The 18,911-nt window shown below is 49.4% G+C and overlaps 1 protein-coding gene across 2 annotated transcripts in view; it reads right to left on the bottom strand.

Moving 5' to 3' along the window:
* The window catches only part of RAB11FIP3 (RAB11 family interacting protein 3), a 79,701-nt gene that overhangs the window by 34,819 nt on the left and 25,971 nt on the right, over positions 1-18,911 (bottom strand). For both annotated transcript variants that reach the window (XM_072835057.1, XM_072835058.1), the window contains exon 2: positions 5,413-5,506. In XM_072835057.1, coding sequence (XP_072691158.1) covers positions 5,413-5,506 — 94 coding nt within the window. The remainder of the gene's footprint in view (positions 1-5,412; positions 5,507-18,911) is intronic.

The following is an 18,911-nucleotide window of genomic DNA, read 5'->3' as shown; positions in this document are numbered from 1 at the left end:
GACACCACCTGCAATGTGGCATCACGAGGAGACCAAGCCTCACCCTCCAGGGACACGTCTATTCCAAAATGTTCTTGCAACAGAAAAAACACAGCATTTCCATCTTGTCATTTTGTTCAGAGAAGAATAGATGAACAAGAAAACAGGGGCACTTGGGGGGCTCCATAGCTGAGCGTCTGCCTTCAGCTCAGGGTGTGATCCGGGGTCCCGGGATGAAGTTCCACCTTGGGCTCCCTGCATGGAGCCTGCTTCTCCCTCTGCCTATGTCTCTGCCTCTCTGTGTCTCTCATGAATAAATACATAAAATATTTTTAAAAAACAAACAAACCTTAAAAAAAACAAATAAGAGAACAAAACACCAAAACAGCAACAACAACCCCAGAGAAATATACACCAAACAAATCAGAAGAGATTATAAACTGGAAAAAAAGGAGAGAGAGAGAATATAACCAGACAGGAGAACAGAACAGAGCAATACACCAGATCCTGGGTGTACTTTTTGGTCTATTTGTTACAAGAAACTAGATTCCAAAACTGTAGAGAAAGAAAAACTTATATAGACACAAAAATAAAATTAAATAGGGGCACCTGGGGGGGATCAGCAGGTGAGCACCTGCCTTCGGCCCAGGGCGTGATCCTTGAGTCCCGGGATCGAGTCCCATATCAGGCTCCCTGCATGGAGCCTGCTTCTCCCTCTGCCTGTGTCTCTGCCTCTCTCTCTCTCTCTGTCAAGAATAGGGGCAGCCCCAGTGGCGCAGCGGTTTGGCACCGCCTGCGGCCTGGGGTGTGATCCTGGAGACCCGGGATCGAGTCCCACATCAGGCTACTTGCATGGAGCCTGCTTCTCCCTCTGCCTGTGTCTCTGCTTCTCTCTCTGTATGTCTATGAATGAATAAATAAAAAATCTTAAAAATAAATGAATAAATAAAATCTTTAACAAAAAATAAATAAAATAAAATAATAAAATAAAATAAAGGGGAGAGCAGGCCAGAGCAAGCTCCGGATGGAGACAAAGAGCCCTGGGAGCTCCGCCCAGGACCTCTCCCAGGGCCTCACCTTGTGGCTCCCCTCTGCCAACCCCTGGAACGGACCCACACAAGGCAAGGAGGAGGGAGGAGGAGTGGTGGGTGTAAATGGAGGTTGGGGGGGTGCCTGGGTGTGGCACCCTGGCAGGTTTGGGGGCTGCAGGGAGGCTCGTGAGTCTCAGTTAGGGTGAGATGAGGACTAAAGGAGACAGTCTGTCCTCTCACCAGACTGATGCTCCTTAAGTCACTCAACTTCAGGACACGTGACCCACAAGACAGCCACGTAGGGTGACAGCCAGCAGCCCACAGATAAGAACCAGCCTCAGCAGGCATCCAAGGCCAGAGAGTGTCATACAGCAGCGGGCCCCAAGCCGTCCAGGAGCACCCGCAGACTCCCAGGTCATGACCACCTGGGGACCCCACAGTTGAGCTTCAGTGTGCATGAACCACGCTACTGCGGAACAGACTTGCCACCAGCCTGCCAACAGGACTGTGGACTTCGGTGGAGAGGGCCTTAGAGCCACACGATGGCACCAGCCGTCTAGCTGGCCACCACCCTGGGCTCTTTCCTGCCCACGCCCCTAGGACCAGCTGCCACTGCTGCTCCCAGCCATGACCCTTCAGAGGAATCTGGATTCCTCAACCCCCTCAACCCGGGGAAGCCCAGTCTCGCCCTCTGGCTCTGTGGTTTCAGACCCAGAGACACAGATGCTGCTGACCTACTGGTAATGCTGTGCACGAGCCACCTGCCTGACAGGCAAGGCCAGTGCTCTGTGGCCAGCAGGTCACTAGTTCTGTTTCTGTGGTCACCCAGGAAATGGGTTCCTGTTGGTAATGAGGAGCAGTCACGACAAACCCAGGGGGCAACCGTCATCCCTCCCATAGCTGGAGAGTGAACCAGTCAGTGCTGACAGGCTGAGAGCAGCAAGAGGCAGTCCTCGCACCCTTAGCCAGTCGTCCTCGTCCTTCTAAGGACTGTTTCTAAGTAGTTCCCATTAGTTTCTGGATTCTAGATTTTTCTACTGGCAACCTGGGTATAGTACCTGAGATTTCAGCATACCCTTCCCCACTTTCCCTCCCCCAACCTTCCAAAATAGCTAAGTCTAATCTTTGGTTACATAAATATTCAATTTGTTTAATTATAATGCCTACATAAAATAGCACTCATTACCAGCCACGGCGTATTCTAGGAGGACATTTTCCCTCTTTTTCAGCCTCTTGTTTCTCCTGGCAATAGTAATTGCTTTCTGGTATCTTAGGCTTGGCCTCTATGCATCTGTCACCTTCCCATCCCTAGCCTGTCAAGCAGAGCTGTGAAGGCTTCTCTGATGCCCCCCCAGTTCAGGGGGGTCTCCAGGTTCCATCACCATCAACCTAGAAGCCTCCACCCGGCCGGTCAGTCATGTGAGCATGAAGGTGAAATACAGCTGTAGAAAAGTAATGATGCCATCGCCTTTGTGGAGACGTGTCTCCCCCATGACTGAGGTCACACAGACAAATGTGGTGAGGCTCGAGGTGTGCACATAAGAGCCCGTGTACCGGGGATCCCTGGGTGGCTCAGTGGTTTAGCGCCTGCCTTTGGCCCAGGGCGCGATCCTGGAGTCCCGGGATCGAGTCCTGCGTCGGGCTCCTGGCATGGAGCCTGCTTCTCCCTCCTCCTGTGTCTCTGCCTCTCTCTCTTTCTATGTCTATCATAAATAATAAATAAATAAATATTTAAAAAAAAAGAGCCCGTGTACCTCCACTAGCGGGTAGGTAAGCACTGTTAGGCACGCTCACCGCACGTGTAAAATCTGGCCGTGCCGCAGACCACAAAACAAACTCAACAAACACCAGAGAATGAACACAGAGATTCCATTCTCTATCACACACAATGAGGCTTGAAATTAATGACAAAGCTTTAAAAAACATTTAGAAATTAAAAGAACTTGTGAACAACTGATGAGTCAGAAATCACAATGGATTTTAAAACTAAGAGAAAACAGTATATGCTGAGTTTTACACACGTTAACTGACAGAAGTTGCTGGGGAACAAAGCCATCCCAAGGGTCCTGGGCACAGGTGCCATAGCCGAGGGAGGTCCTGAGGATGTGCTCCATTTAGGAAGCCACCAAAGGCACTGGAGATTGAGCAGAGGCCAAAACTTGCATGAAACCGCCACGGAAATCTTCATGCAAAAGCATGAAGGCTTAAATAACTTTATAACTTCCGAAAATCACCTAAAGATTACAACGTATCGGCCACAAGGATACAGACACAGGAATGGGACTCTAAGCCTCAAACCTCAGAAGTCATCCAAAGGCTCTCTTCCTCATCCCCATGCCCACATGGCATTACCCACATCACCCATCCCCTGCCAGTACCACCTCCCAGAGGGTCTCCTGCCCCACCCACTCTACAGGTCCCTCCCCAGGCCCCATCTGCCCAGCAGGTGGTGGCGCCCTCACCACCCTCACCATAGCCTCTCCATCCTCAGGCTCAGCCATGCTCATCATACTGGCCTCAGGACAGCTCCAACACTTGGACCAGACCTCAGTCCAGCTCCCCTTGCAGGGGGCTCCTCCCTGGAGCTGGTCTACAGGGTTCTATGGCACAGCCCCCACCCGCCACACTGACAGTCCTTCCTTTGATGGGAGCTCTGCACCCACAGGTCCCCCAGGTCGCCGGGTTATGCTGGTACTCACATATGTGTGGGCCCACTGGGTGAAGAGCAAAGGGTCACATGGGTCAGGAAACACAGAGTGCACCTCAGGCACCTGGGCTCAGTGTTTTAGGAAACCCAGCCCCTCTGGGACACTGCTGGGCAACACAGCAGACAGACAGGGAACAGATGAAATAGGGACTCTACCAACAAGTGTTGATATGACTGCAGATCCAAGGGCATCCCTGACCCGGCCACTGCAGGTCCTGCCCAGGTCCTCCAGCTCTGACAAGGGCAGGAAGAAGGGAAGAGCGTGCAACCAGTGCCTTTCTACCACCATCAGCCCCAACACCCCGGGCTGGAACTGGGGCATGAGGAAAAGAGGGCTCTCCAGAGCTCCAGAATTCGAAGTGAAGAGGTAGTGGACAGGCACCAGGGAGAGTGTAAGAGTGTAAGATACTAAGCTTACACCCACAAAACCAGCCATCCCAACCTGTGTACAGGCCCCAAAGGCATGAAAACATGTGTCCACACAAAGACAGATGTCACTAGCTTTATTCGTAACAGCCCCAAACTGGAAACACATGAGCCCCCAAACAAGAGGCTACCCCCTGGGCAACAGATAAACAAGATGTGGTACAAACATACAATGGAACAGTGCTCTGCGTCAAAAAGCAGACTCTGGTCCATGCAACATGGATGAATCTCAAAAACACCACCCACAGGGAGAAGCTGCGAGTAAGAGCCCATTCCAACGATGCCCTTTGTGTGAACGAAGCCCATGAGAGGCAAAACTGATCTCGGGTGATGAAAATCAGCCAAGATGGTGTAGAGAGAAGGGAGGGGCCACGTGAAGGCCGTGAGGGAATGGTCTGTGGTGATGCTGACACTTGGCAGGCATTTCCGTTACTAGGCACTAAGAATGTAACAAAATTCACAGAATGACTTACGATTTACTTAAGATTTGTGCATTTAACATACGTAAATTTTTACTCAAAGTAAAGCCACAAATACTAAACTCTAGGTAATGACTGGCACACATGCTAAACCGTTTATGGTAAAGTGTATGGGAGTTCATGATTTGAAATGCAAACCATTAAAAAAAAAAAAAAGGATCCCTGGGTGGCGCAGCGGTTTGGCGCCTGCCTTTGGCCCAGGGCGCGATCCTGGAGACCCAGGATCGAATCCCACATCGGGCTCCCGGTGCATGGAGCCTGCTTCTCCCTCTGCCTGTGTCTCTGCCTCTCTCTCTCTCTCTGTGACTGAAATAAATTAAATAAATTAAATAAATTAAATAAATTAAATAAATAAATAAATAAATAAATAAATAAATAAATAAAAAAAATAGAGGTTGGCTTTGTTGTCCAGGCGGAGTGTGGACAGGTCTGCGAGAACATAATGCAGCTGCATATGGCCTGCGGAACACCAAGAGCAGTGCTCGTGCAGGTGCTCATGTGTAACCCTTTCAGTACCCTGGCATGTCCGCCAAAGGGGCAGCAGCTTTCTAACATCGTGGGCAACAGGCTGAGTTAGTTCTGGGAGATAGGATGTGTGAGGAGCAAACAGGGAGAGTGCACCTGAAACCAGGGTGGGTGCTTTAGGGGCTTGGAGGTGAAGGGAAGATGTTAAGCCCAACCAAAGGAGCCTGAGGAGGAAGGGGCTTCCTAAGGGTGGCTGAGGGCACAGCAAGGCGAGGGCTCGAACAAAGGATGCCAGGAGAAGGAAGCACACGATGGGGGGACTGACCTCCGTTCCTGATGGCAGCGATCCCTCGGTAGAAGTCCTCAAAACTGATCACACCAAGCCCGCCGGGGTCCAAGTATTTTGTTAAGTCCTTCACCTGCAATTGTCAAGCAAGAATGTTATTCGAGCCTTAAAACATCAGAGGGGGGTGCACTCTGTACTTGACCCTCTTGCCACATCCAGGCGAGCAGCCCACTTGCAAGGTGTAATGCTGAGAATACGAGCCGCCAACAGCTCCAGCCACAGACAGGAGGCCTCCCAGGAGAAAGCTGCCAACAGCACCCAGGACCATTAATGACGGAATAAGATCCTGCTCTCAAAGGTCAACATCATACTTCCCGAGGAAGAAGATCAGAAGTGTGAAGTTTGAGGGATTATTCTAGCTAGTATCTGGACTATTATTAACACAGCATAGACCTGCTCATCCATTCCAACAGGCCTTCCTGGCTGTGCAAAATCCTTAGTAAAAATAACTTAGGCAAGTAGACTCTGGATATCAAAAAAATCATAAAAAGTAAGATGATTCACACAAGGATGTTACACAGAATGAAATTCTTCAGAAAGAAGATACATTTATATTTTCAAGTCTAGACTAGGTTTCATCAAAATTTAACATTTTTGCACTTCAAAAGACACCATTAGTAAAAACCAAAAGACAAGATACAGTCTGGAAGAAGATATTTGCAAATCACATATCTCATAAAAGACATATCCAGAATATATAAAGAACACTTATAATTCAACAAGATAAACACCACTATTTTTCTTTAATGGGCAAAACATTTAAACAGACATTTTGCCAAATAAGATAGAAAGTAAGCACATGAAAAGATGCTTGAGATTATGAGTCGTTGGACAAATGCAAATTAAAACCATGATATCACTCACTAGGAACGGCTGTATTCAAAACAATGACGACAATAACAAGAGTCGGCGAGGATGTGGAGAAGCTAGAACCTCATACGTTGCCAGAGGAACGTAAAATGGTCGGGCCAATGTGGAAAACCATTTGGCAGTTTCTTAAAAAGTTAAACATAAGCTCAGCAGACAACACAGCAACTCGGCTCTTGGGTACCCACCCCAAGAGGGAGGAGAGGGAGGAAAACACATGTCCAACAAAGGCGTGCATGCGAACATTCACAGCACAACAGCAAGAGTGGAAGGAACCCAACTGTCCATCAAAGGAGGAATAGGTAGGTACACACAGTGTGGTCTATCCATACGGCAGACTATCCAGCCCTAAAAAGGAATGAAATACTGACACACACAACATAGATGGAACCTCAAACATTCCACTAAATAAAAAAGCCAGACACAAAAGACCACAAATCATATTCTTTCATATATAGAACATTTTCATAAAAGACAATTTACAGAGATGAAAAGTAGATCAGGGGTTGCCTGGAGCTGTGTGGTGCACAGGGACTGACTGCAGACCGTACAAGGGACCTTTCAGGGGGTGGAGATGTTGCATGACTACAACATGTGCAACACGACTGTGGTGGCTGCACAATTCTACAAACTTTTTTTTAAGATTTTATTTATTCATGACAGACACAGAGAGAGAGAGGCAGAGACACAGGCAGAGGGAGAAGCAGGCTCCACGCAGGGAGCCCAACGTGGGACTCGATCCTGTGACTCCAGGACCACACCCTGGGCCGAAGGCGGTGCCAAACGCTGAGCCACCCGGGCTGCCCAATTCTACAAACTTATTAAAATTCGTTGAACTGTATACTTACGATGAGTGACTTTTATGGCACATAAATTATACATCAACAAAGTTCTTAAAAATAAATGAATACAGAGGGGCGCCTGGGTGGCTCCATTGGTGAAGTGTCTGCCTTCAGCTCAGGTCATGACCTCAGGGTCCTGGGATCGAGTCCTGAGTCGGGCTCCCTGCTCAGCAGGGAGTCTGCTTCTTCCTCACCTTCTGCCCCTACCCTGCTCACTCTCTTTCAAAAATAAATAAATAAATAAAATCTTTAACAATAAATAAATAAATAAGACTCAAGGCAGTGAAAATATTGAAGACAAAAATGACCTAATAAATAAATAACAGAAGCCCCAGAGAAGCAAAATCAAAGGTACAGAAAAAATATTAAAACTATAGTTAAGAAAACTTCTCTAAAATAAAAACAGGGGATCCCTGGGTGGCTCAGCAGTCTGGGGCCTGCACTGGGCTGGGGGTGTGGTCCTGGAGTTCTGGGATTGAGTCCTGGGATCGAGTTCCGAGTCGGGATAAATAAATAAATAAAATCTTTAAAAACAACAACAACAAATTTTCCATGCATGTTGAAAAACTACAATGGATACTGAGTACCAACTCTCGACTCCAGAAGACCTATCCAGGACTTGCTCTGGTGAATTTCCTGGACTTTATTTATTTATTTATTTATTTTTAAAGATTTTATTTATTCATGAGAGACACAGAGAGAGAGAGAGAGAGAGAGAGGCAGAGACACAGGCAGAGGGAGAAGCAGGCTCCATGCAGGGAGCCCGACATGAGACTCGATCCTTTCCTGGATTTTAAAAGAAAAAAACCCTCTATGCAAACTTCAAGTGACTTTATAAGGGAAAATATGATGATCATTAAACTGTTGAGCAGTAACACCAAGTAATAAGGAATGTTCGATTCCGTCGTCTGAAGTGTTGTTCAGGATGGGCGCCCTCATGCAATTGAAAAAGAAGAGAAAGATATCAGAGCGAAGGCATGAAGCAAACACAACATAATCCTGAATTTAAGTATCATTATGAGGCATCACTCATGATATATTAAATAAAACAAAGACTGTCTAATGCTGTCCAACTAACTTAGCATCCAGGCTGTGATACTGAAACCCCACTTCCCGTGGAAAGAGACACGTGAGGAAGTGTGCAAGCAGAGCCTGGACTCCCCTATCGCATCCGAAAGCAAAGACGCCAGCAAAGACTCACTGGGCCACTCCCCATACCTCAGGAGCCAACATCGGAGGCCTCACAGCCCCACATGGTCACGTGGGCACTGATCAGAATAACTCAGGGACTGAAACACATCAAACATGTTTTAATCCATGAAGGTGTGATTATGGTATAAATAAATAAATAAGGGGATCCCTGGGTGGCTCAGTGGTTTAGCACCACCTGCAGCCCAGGGCATGATCCTGGAGTCCCGGGATCGAGTCCCATGTCAGGCTCCCAGCATGAAGCCTGCTTGTCCCTCCTCCTGTGTCTCTGCCTCTCTCTCTCTCTCTCTCTCTCTCTCTGTGTGTGTCTATCATAAATAAATAAATCTTAAAAAAAAAAAAAAGAAAGAAAAATAAGTGGTCATCATTGGAGGACCCCAGGGAACCAGCTGATTCTTGTGAAAATTAACAAATGAAGGGAAAGAGTCAAGGCGTTAGCCTGCCTTTCCTCTACAGTCAGTCAGGGAAGTGACAGCAGATGACGGCAAGTCTCTCTTTATAGAGCACCCCAGCTAATGAATGGGGGGGGGCGGCAAGGGTCCAAGTGCCCCGGCCTGCAATCCTCCATGAAGTAACGGGCAGAATCAATGACCCTCCGCACCTCTGGACACCACAAAGACTACCAGACACCACGTGTGTCCTGAGGGAAGCTCACAGCACCAATCAAACCTCAATCTAACTACCAATTTAGAAGAAATACGGTGATCAAAGCAATATTTTTCAACAATATCACATGGATGTAACCAGTGAACCCACGGTGAACCCACTGAATGAGGACCCTGAGAGAGAGAAGCGAACTCCTGTTTTCAAGGGAAAAGATGGAGAGGAAGCCCTCGCTCAGAAACACAGAAGACGTACCTATCTGTGACCATGTAAGGGCTTTCTGGATCCTGATTCAAACAAACTTGTTTTAAATCATATTTATAAGAATCAGAAACTTGAATATGGATCCTACATACTGAATACTATTTGATATTAAGACGTCTAATTTTTGTAGGTGTGACAATGATATTTTAGTGATTCTTCAAAGGGCCTTCCTTCTTTGATATACTTACTGAAATATGTAGAGATACTTCAAACATCAGGGAACGAGGCACATACATGGTTACATACATGGAACCAATTGGCCATGACTGACAATCGCTGAGGCTGGGGGTGGGGTGCTGGGGAGGCATCACACTACTCTACCTATTTTTATATAGGTTTGGACTTTTTCTTAAGATTTTATTTATTTATTTGGGAGAGAGAGAGAGCGTGCACATAAGCAGGGGGAGCAGCAGGCAGAGGCAGAAGGAGCAGCAGCAGACTCCTCGCTGAGCAGGGAGTCTGACACGGGGCTTAATCCCAGGACCCCAGGACCACAACCTGAGCCAGAGGCAGACGCTTCACCGACAGAGCCACCCAGGCGTCCCTAGGCTTCGACTTTTCTATAATGAAAACTTTAAAGAGAGAGAGAAAACAAAACTGGGGGAAAAAAAAAAAGAGCAAAGAAAGCAAGAGAGGATCGACGTTGGAGAAGGCAGTGAGGAAAAAAGGATGAGGCAGTGGGCCAGGAAGAGATCTCACCTCTGACTACAAAAGGGGGGCAGGGCCAGCCAGGAAGACCAGGGGATAGAAGGGTAGGGACATGTGAATACCTGGCGTTGGGATGTAGACAAGGTATTTCAAAGGTAGACAACCAAGGCTAAGGTTGAGGCCAAACCCATTACTCTATACCACCCACAAAGGTTTCACGGGGCCTCCCTGCAGTGGGCAGGCTAGCAGGCTGCCGTGTTCACCCTCTCCCCACTAGCAGGTAGCGTAAAGCCAGACTGGACCAGCTCAAGCTGACTGACTCTAGAGGTCTAGGGCTCCCCGCCAGAGACCACGTCTCCCCCTTCTCCCTCCGCTACAGGGAGAAGATGGTGGCCACCACCCCTCCATCCCTGGGCCCCGAGTGCTTCTGAGATACTGGGCTTGGAAGTCCATTCATCTGCTGACTTCTTTAATTTTTTTTTAATTTATTTATTCATGAGAGAGAGAGAGAGAGAAAGAGAGAGAGAGAGAGAGAGAGACTGAGGGAGGCACAGGCACAGGAAGAGGGAGAAGCAGGCTCCATGCAGGGAGCCCAACGTGGGACTGGATCCCAGGACCCCAGGATCAGGCCTTGGGCCGAAGGTGGCACTAAACCGCTGAGCCACCCGGGCTGCCCCCATCTGCTGACTTCTTGAGATAACTGAATCAGAATTACTTGTAAAACACCTCCTTCCTTATCTTACAAAAGCCTTCATTCCTAAAGCACATGATGTCTAGTGAGATACCTGCACGGCTATATAACCTGGAATCCATACTGGCCAATCTGTTCGTAAGATGTCTAAGAATTTTGAGGCACCTGTCTGGCTCAGTCAGTAGAGCATGTGACTCTTGATGTCAGAGTCATGAGTTCAAGCCCCATGTTAGGCATATAGCTTACTTAAAAAAAAAAAAAAAAAAAAAAGGCATTTCTAAGATTTTCAACAACAAAGCTACTAACCGAACACAAAGTACCAAGTTGTTCATTCTGAAACATTAACCCTATGCCTTTTAAACAAATCATTAACTAGGAGTAGGCCCTTTTACATGTTACTATGTTAGAAGATGAATCAAAGTATACACTTTTTAAAGTCCACTTTAATTACACTTTCTTTGCAGTTTGGAGAATACATCAATTTCCCCGTAGCTGATGACTGGGCATGATATTTTAATTCTCTAAGCCCAAAGGACTCCAGTTAAAGGTTTTTAGAAAAAACAAGGAGACTGTGAAAAATGAGAACCCGGCTCTTCTTACACAATCCAACAGAGCCAGAAGGACCAAGTCAAGGGACACACACTGGAATGTCAAAGCCAGCTAGTCCCCTCTCCCGGGTGCGGATCCCTTACGTTACAGAAACACCAGACTGCTAGCAGCTGCAGACAGACAGAGCTGGCTCGTTTTACTAACAACTTATATTGTTTCTGCTACAGATATGGAGACATGATGTGGAAGAGAAGAAACGAGAGAAAGTTTGCTAACCGTATTTAAGGCCAATTGAAGAGGCACTTCTAAAAATCAAGCTGAAAGCGTAGCTCTTCACAAGGAGAAACTAACCCCATTTTGCGACTCCTGTACCTGAACTGTAATATTTTCAGGGGTCATGGTGATACCATCAAGCACCTCAAACTCACATGTAAAGAACACCCCACCCAACCAAAGTAGGGGACACATTCCTCTCAAGTTGCACACGTACATTTACTAAGAGACCACATTCTGGATCAGAAAACAAGTTTGTATTCGAGTCAGTATCATTATCATTAGGGAAACACCAATTAAAGCTTCAACGAAGGGCATATCTGTTTGAATGGCTGAAGTTAAAAAGCCTGGCCATACCAGGTACCCCAGGGGTCTGGAGGGAGACAGGGAATGCAAACTCTCAGGCACTGTTGTTGCGAATGTAAACTTGCACAACCGCTTGGCAGGTTAACCACATACCCACCATATGATCCAGTCACTTCACTCCTACCTGTTTACCCCAAAGAAACGGAAGCATTTGTCCAAAGACTTGTGCTGAATGATCACAGAAGCTGTAACAGCCCAAAGAAATGTCAACCACCTAAACACCCATCAACATACGAACACGTGAACAAAGTGCGGTATTCCAGGGGTGGGAGCAGAAAAGAAGCCATAATGATAATAACCAAAATGTGTGGGGGATCCCTGTAGCCATTTACAAACTTCACGTCAGATGTGCAGGTGGGTGCGAGCAGGCAGGCAAAGAAGCAACTCTCAAAAGCCTGATTACAGATCATTTCTGCCGCTTGCCTACAGTATGGCATCTATACTTCTTTCTACAAGGCATATATACGTCGAGTTTTTCCTGCTGCTTTGCAGAAGTCCTCTGTCCTGAGATGCACCAGCTGGTGACCCCCCCTCAATGGCTCCCACTCAATGGTGCCCCCAAGGGAACGGCCAGTGCCAGAGGGAGGTATCCAGAGCTCATTGGCACAGATGCTTCCACTGGCCTCTGCACCCAGAGGTGGACGCCCCACCAGCACCAGCACTCAAGATGCCATTTCCAATTTTGCTTACTTTGATTTCACAGCTGAGCAAAAACTAAGTTGTTTTGATAAAGTTAGAAAACACTAAATGTCATATAATTTTCAAAGTTTATAAACAGGGAGACAGAAAGGATGTCTATGTTTTGCTTCCTTACTGACATCTCTGGAAATAAGCCTGGCATGTTTTATTTTTTTCAAAGACTTTACCTATTTATTCCATGCCAGGGATCCCTCCTGGCATGTTTAAATAAAGACAGAGCTTGGGATCCCTGGGTGACTCAGCAGTTGGGCGTCTGCCTTTGGCCCAGGGCGTGATCCTGGAGACCCGGGATCAGGTCCCACGTTGGGCTCCCTGCATGGAGCCTGCTTCTCCCTCTGTGTCTCTGCCTCTCTCTCTCATTATGTCTCTCATGAACATGAGGATTCTCAGTATAAGTTTTTTTTTTTTTTTTTTAAGATTTATTTATTTACTTACTTGAGCTAGGAGAGCACAAGCAGGGGGAGGGCAGAGGCAGAGGTAGAAGCAGGCTCCCCGCTGAGCAGGGACCCTGATGCCGGACTTGACTCCAGGACCCTGAGATCACCACCCGAGCAGAAAGCCAGAAAGCCAACGCTTCACAAGCTTCACCACCCAGGCGCCTCCTCTCAGTGTAAGTTTAAGGCTGTGGCTCTTCTGGGGAGAGAGAGGTGAGGATGGAAAAGAGGTGCACGAGGCTATGGCCTCATCTGTAGTGTGCTACTTCTTATTAAAAAAAAAAAAAACAACATGGTGAGGTGTTAATATCTATTGCCTTTGGTTGGTGCTGACAAAAGAGCTGGTAACATTAAGGAACTATTTTATATTACTTTTTACTTTTTTAGGTAAACTCCACCCCCAACATGGGGCTTGAACGCAAGACTCTGAGATCAAGAGTTGCTTGCTCCACTAACTGAACCAGCCAGGCACCCCAAGGGATTAATTTTTTTAAAGATTTTATTTATTCATTCATTAGAGACAGAGAGAGACAGAGACACAGGCAGAGGGAGAAGCAGGCTCCATGCAGGGAGCCCGACATGGGACTCGATCCCAGGACTCCAGGATCACGCCCTGGGCCGAAGACGGCGCTAAACCGCTGAGCCATCCAGGCTGCCCTGTCTTTCTAATAAATAAATCTTAATACATACAGCCTTTCGATTATCCTAGAGTTCCAGATCTACGTTACTTTGAGGTCTCCTCTCCCTTTGTATGTCAGCTTTTCAGCAGAGTTAAAACGTCATCCAAGGAGGGAAACCACCTCTGATGTGGCATAAAAACCTTTTCTTGGGCAGCCACCGGTGGCCTAGCGGTTTAGCGCCGGCCTTCGGGCTGGGGTGTGATCCTGGAGACCTGGGATCGAGTCCCACATCAGGCTCCCTGCATGGAGCCTGCTTCTCCCTCTGCCTGTGTCTCTGCCTCTCTCTCTCTCTCTGTGCCTGTCATGAATAAATAAAAAGTCTAAAATTAATTAATTAATTAATTAATTAATTAATTCGGGGGGGCGGCAGTGATGATAGAACTCTGCTCCAGCCTCCAACTGACCCCCACCATCTTGCCAGACTCACCTCACCACGCACCCCGGGCCCTGAGAGAGGTCAGTCGTCAAACACGGAGGCGCAGTGCTGCCAGGCCTGGGACGGGCTCACCCCAGCCCTGCTCCCAGAGGCCTGCTGTCTGCCCTCCAGCTTTGGGTGGTTTGGGACGGACCACTATGTCCTGGCCTAACTCATGTGGTCTCGGTGCTGTTTCTGGCTTTTCCAACCTGCATCCTGCGCGTGGGCCTCCTCGCGTGGGCCTCCTTGGGGGAAGTAGGCGAAGTGAGCGCTGCCGCTCCCCGGGGTGCCGAGGCCGTCCACAGCGCTTACGCACCAACTACACAACCACATGTAAACCACGGGAACGCCTTTCTCACAGAAGTTTCTCCTGGACTTAGCAATTCCCTTGCTTTCTAGCGCCTTTATTTTCTGTCCCTGCTGCTCCATGGAGCCCTCCGCAGGACGGCACACCCCCTTCACCATCTGAGTCCCAGAGGCCCCCCCACGGTGGCCTCTCCTGCCTCTGCCGCCCCCACCCTGCGTCCTTTCTCAGAGAAGCCAGGGTCCGATCCTAAGAGCCTTCCTGACTGGGACGCCCCCCTCCACGCTCCCCCGACAGGCCCGTCACACCCGTCCCAGAGCTCTGTGGGGCGTGCTCTCTGCCCACTGCCTGTTTGCTGTGGGTACTCCCCTCACTGCTCCGAGCCCGGGAAGGGCCCTCTCCACCAGAGACCCTGTGCTCAGGCTCTGCAGGTCTTCCTGAAGGAGCCTTCGACACCACCTCGGGCCCCTCCCTGACACGTCCGTCAGGTGCTATGCCTCGCTAAACCTGTACTTGCCTTATCTTTGGTCTCCTAGTCTCGATCTTTTCCATAACTTTCTGGGGAGGAGCACCTGGCTGCTTCAGTCCAAAGAGCATCCACCTCTTGATCTTAGGGGTCATGAGTAGGAGCCCCAAGCTGGGGGTAGAGGTTACTTAAATAAACTTTAAGGGAAAAAAAAAAAAGAACTCTCTAGGATATATTCTTGACTTCATCTGTCAACCTTTCAACTGGACGCTTTTATTTTTTAACTTCTGAGGGTGCATTTCAGTTCTCTAAATCAAGTTTTATTTCCCAAGGTCTCTCCTGCTCTCTGCAATGACTCTGCCCTTCAGATGCCCTCTGCTTTCCTTTTTGTTTTTGGTTATGGTCTCTCCCTTTCTTCTTGGAGGCTTTCCTCAAAGATCTGAGGACCCTGACCACCCTTCCTATTTAAAAGTGGTCAATATAAAGCTGATTAAGAGCTTAATCTGGTCTGCGTGGTGGGCTCGTTGATGGAGGCCTTACCAGGCGCTCCTGGCAGCACCCTGGCTCCGGTGTTGTCAGCTGCTCCAGGACTGGACACTCTGGGGGCAGGACCCTGACAGAGCTGTGTAGGCCGCTGGGGTGAGCCAATACTTTGTGCATGCATCAGTTGTGGCAGACAGCTGGCCAAGAAGTGGGCGCTGTGGAGTGTGACAGGGCCAGGCACAGGTGGCTGGACCTGAGAGGGTCCACTAGGACTCAAGGGCTGTTGCCTGCCAACGAGCAGCAAGAAAACAGATATCTCGGCCCCATGACCACAAGGAATGAATTCTGGCAACCACCCGGATGAGTGCGCTGGAGAACCTTAGCTCCAGGTAGAAAAGGGCCGGGAGACAGCCTGGGCACAAGAGGTGTGGGCCATATCCCAGGCAGAGGGCACGGCCGGGGGGAAGGTGTGAGGAAGAGGGGTGCTGATGGTTTCCAGAGACCAACCCTCAAGGAGGCTGGCTGACTGGAGCAGAACGGGCGAGAGGTCAGCAGTGGGAGGGGGGTCAGAGCACCCCGGGAAAGCCCTGAGTGCAGACGCTCCGGGATTAGCCTTGACGCTGTTGCTCAGCTGCCTGCTAAGAAAAGGCTGGAGGGAGTGCTGGTGGCAGCGAGAGCCTGAGGAGAGAGCGGCCATTAGCAGGGGCTGATGGTGGTTCACATCACGGAGTTTACAGGGCAGGCCTGAGAAATGGAGGGATGCTGGGTGTGTTCTGAGGTAGGGCCAAGAAAATCCCAATGGGTCAGATGGCAGGTGAGAGGAAGAGACCCTGTCATTGCCTCTGGAGAGCGGGGCCTCTGTTCACTGAGATGGGGAGACCGCAGGTGGCACTCGCAGCCTCGGCCCTGTGAGCCCGGGGGTTGGAGGGGGGGAGGCTCTGAGCCTCTGCGACATCCCAGGGTGAGCCCAGAGTTGAGGAGCAGCCCGGCTAGACGTGGGGAGTCAGGGGCCATGTGCACGCAGGACATCTCTGAAGCAAGCCTGGGAGTGAGGGCAGATGACGGGCGGGTACGAGGACCCGGGCCTGGACCTCCAGTCCCTGGTGAGGATGGAGGACCCAGGACAGAAAAGAAGACAAACCCAGGGCCAGTGGGAGACGAGCAGGTCAGCAGGTCGTGAGCACCACGGTGACACTCCCAAGTTGGATGCACCAGGACAGGCGTGGTGACGGGGTAAAGCCTGCACAGGAGCGAGCCCATGGCTCTGCACACATCTAAGCTAGAACTCGAGTTCTTTCGTTGACAGCTGCACTTTCTGAAGATTTTTAATGCCTTGAGCTACCTTATCTTCAGAAAGACCAGGACAGGGATCCCTGGGTGGCGCAGCGGTTTGGCGCCTGCCTTTGGCCCAGGGCGCGATCCTGGAGACCCGGGATCGAATCCCACGTCGGGCTCCCGGTGCATGGAGCCTGCTTCTCCCTCTGCCTATGTCTCTGCCTCTCTCTCGCTCTCTCTCTCTGACTATCATAAATAAATAAAAATTAAAAAAAAAAAAAAAAAGAAAGACCAGGACAGTGTACCCTTAAGGTTTTGAACTGTGTGGGGCACCTGGCAGGCTCAGTCAGGACGTGGGACTCTTGATCTGAAGGTTCTGGGGTCAAGCCCCACAGATTGCTTAAAAATAAAATCTGAAAATTTTTTTTTAATTTTTTTAATGTATTTATGATAGTCACAAAAATTGCTTAAAAATAAAATCTGAAAAATGTTTTTTTTTATTTTTTATTTTTTTTATGTATTTATGATAGTCACAGAGAGAGAGAGAGAGGGGCAGAGACACAGGCAGAGGGAGAAGCAGGCTCCATGCACCGGGAGCCCGATGTGGGATTCGATTCCGGGTCTCCAGGATCGCGCCCTGGGCCAAAGGCAGGCGCCAAACCGCTGAGCCACCCAGGGATCCCTGAAAAATGTTTTTAAAGTGTTTTAGTTGTGCTGAAAGGCGTGGGGGGGACCCCTGCTTGTGTGTGGGTGCGTGGCTCAGGGGATTCAGCGCCATCCCACTGGGTGGGAGCGGGACCGCCATGGTCCACGGGGCTCCCCCACGGTCCCGACCTGGTCCCCCCCCCCCCCCCCGCGACCCTCCTGTCTCCAGGGACCTGTCGGCTCCCTGTCAGGCTGCACACGAGTCACTGCAGGACGGATCGCGCTTTGTCCTCCCCGCCGGGGGACACGGGGGCTGCTCCAGCTCCTGGCCGCGGGAGCGGCGCTGCTGGGAGCGCAGGGGGCGCTGGGTAAAAGGTATACTTTGACGGAAGAAAGCCACTTACAAGCAGCATGAGTGTAACACAGTAGATCTCATCACTCGGCTTCTCAAAGGTGTCTCCGAGCAGTGACAGCGGCTCCCTCCCATCGCCAACCCTGCGCACAGCCGGCGGCCCAGCCCTGAGCCCACGGCTCACTCTCCCTACCACAGTCGCAGTCCGGCCTGTAACAAACTATTGCCACCTTAGCAGCCGGAATCGCCAGAAACGTGCCCCCGAGAGCGCCAAGGTCAGAGTGCAAAATGAGTCTTAGAGGCGAGAGTGGAGGAGTGGGCAGCACTGCTTCCTTCCACGGCTGTGGAGGCGGCCCAACCCCCAGCTCCCCGTCCCGCCTGCCAGCACCCCCTCCGCTTGCAGCAGTCGTATCCCAGTCTCTGTTTCGGTCTCCACATCGCCACCTCCTCTTCTGCACTCAAATCGCCCTCTGCCTCCCTCTCAGAAGGACTACGATCACCGAGAAGGTCCATCAAGAAAACCCGCCTCGGGATCCCTGGGTGGCGCAGCGGTTTAGCGCCTGCCTTTGGCCCAGGGCGCGATCCTGGAAACCCGGGATCGAATCCCACGTCGGGCTCCCGGTGCATGGAGCCTGCTTCTCCCTCTGTCTATGTCTCTGCCTCTCTCTCTCTATCATAAATAAATAAAAATTATTAAAAAAAAAAAAAAAAAGAAAAGAAAACCCGCCTCAAGACCCTTAATTTAACGACACCAGCAAAGTCCCTTTTGTCATATAAGGTCACTCTCACCACTTCCAGGAATTAGAACCTGGATCTCTTTGGGGGCAACCATCAACGCACCACACCCATCTTACACTTTTCTTGAAATAACCATGTTTGGGTTTTTTTTTTAAGATTTTATTTATTGGGACACCTGGGTGGCTCGGTTTAGCATCTCCCTTCAGCCCAGGGCATGACCCCGGGCTCCCAGGATCGAGTCCCACATTGTGCTCCCCACAGGGAGGCTGCTTCTCCTTCTGCCTGTGTCTCTGTGTCTCTCATGAATAGATAAGTAAGATCTTTTAAAAACATAAATAAGGGACGCCTGGGTGGCTCAGCGGTTGGGCGTCCGCCTGTGGCTCAGGGCGGAATTCCAGGATCTGGGATCAAGTGCCACGTCGGGCTCCCTTCATGGAGCCTGCTTCTCCCTCTGCCTGTGTCTCTGCCTCTCTCTCTGTATTTCTCATGAATAAATAAATAAATTGTAAAAAAGTAAAAAATAAAAACATAAATAGATAGAAATGTATACTTTTTCCTGCAGCTAATCTTCACGTAAAGATATTTCTTTTTCTAGAATGTTTCTGAAAATACAATGGAATAAATGGGGGGAAATGTTCCTTTAGGAACGTATCTGTTGTGTCACTAAACACTTTT

This window comes from Canis lupus, chromosome 8 (genome assembly GCF_048164855.1).
Source record: "Canis lupus baileyi chromosome 8, mCanLup2.hap1, whole genome shotgun sequence".
Lineage (NCBI taxonomy): Eukaryota > Metazoa > Chordata > Mammalia > Carnivora > Canidae > Canis > Canis lupus.
Note: the sequence above shows the minus strand (reverse complement) of the source record. Positions and strands in the feature narration are given on the sequence as shown.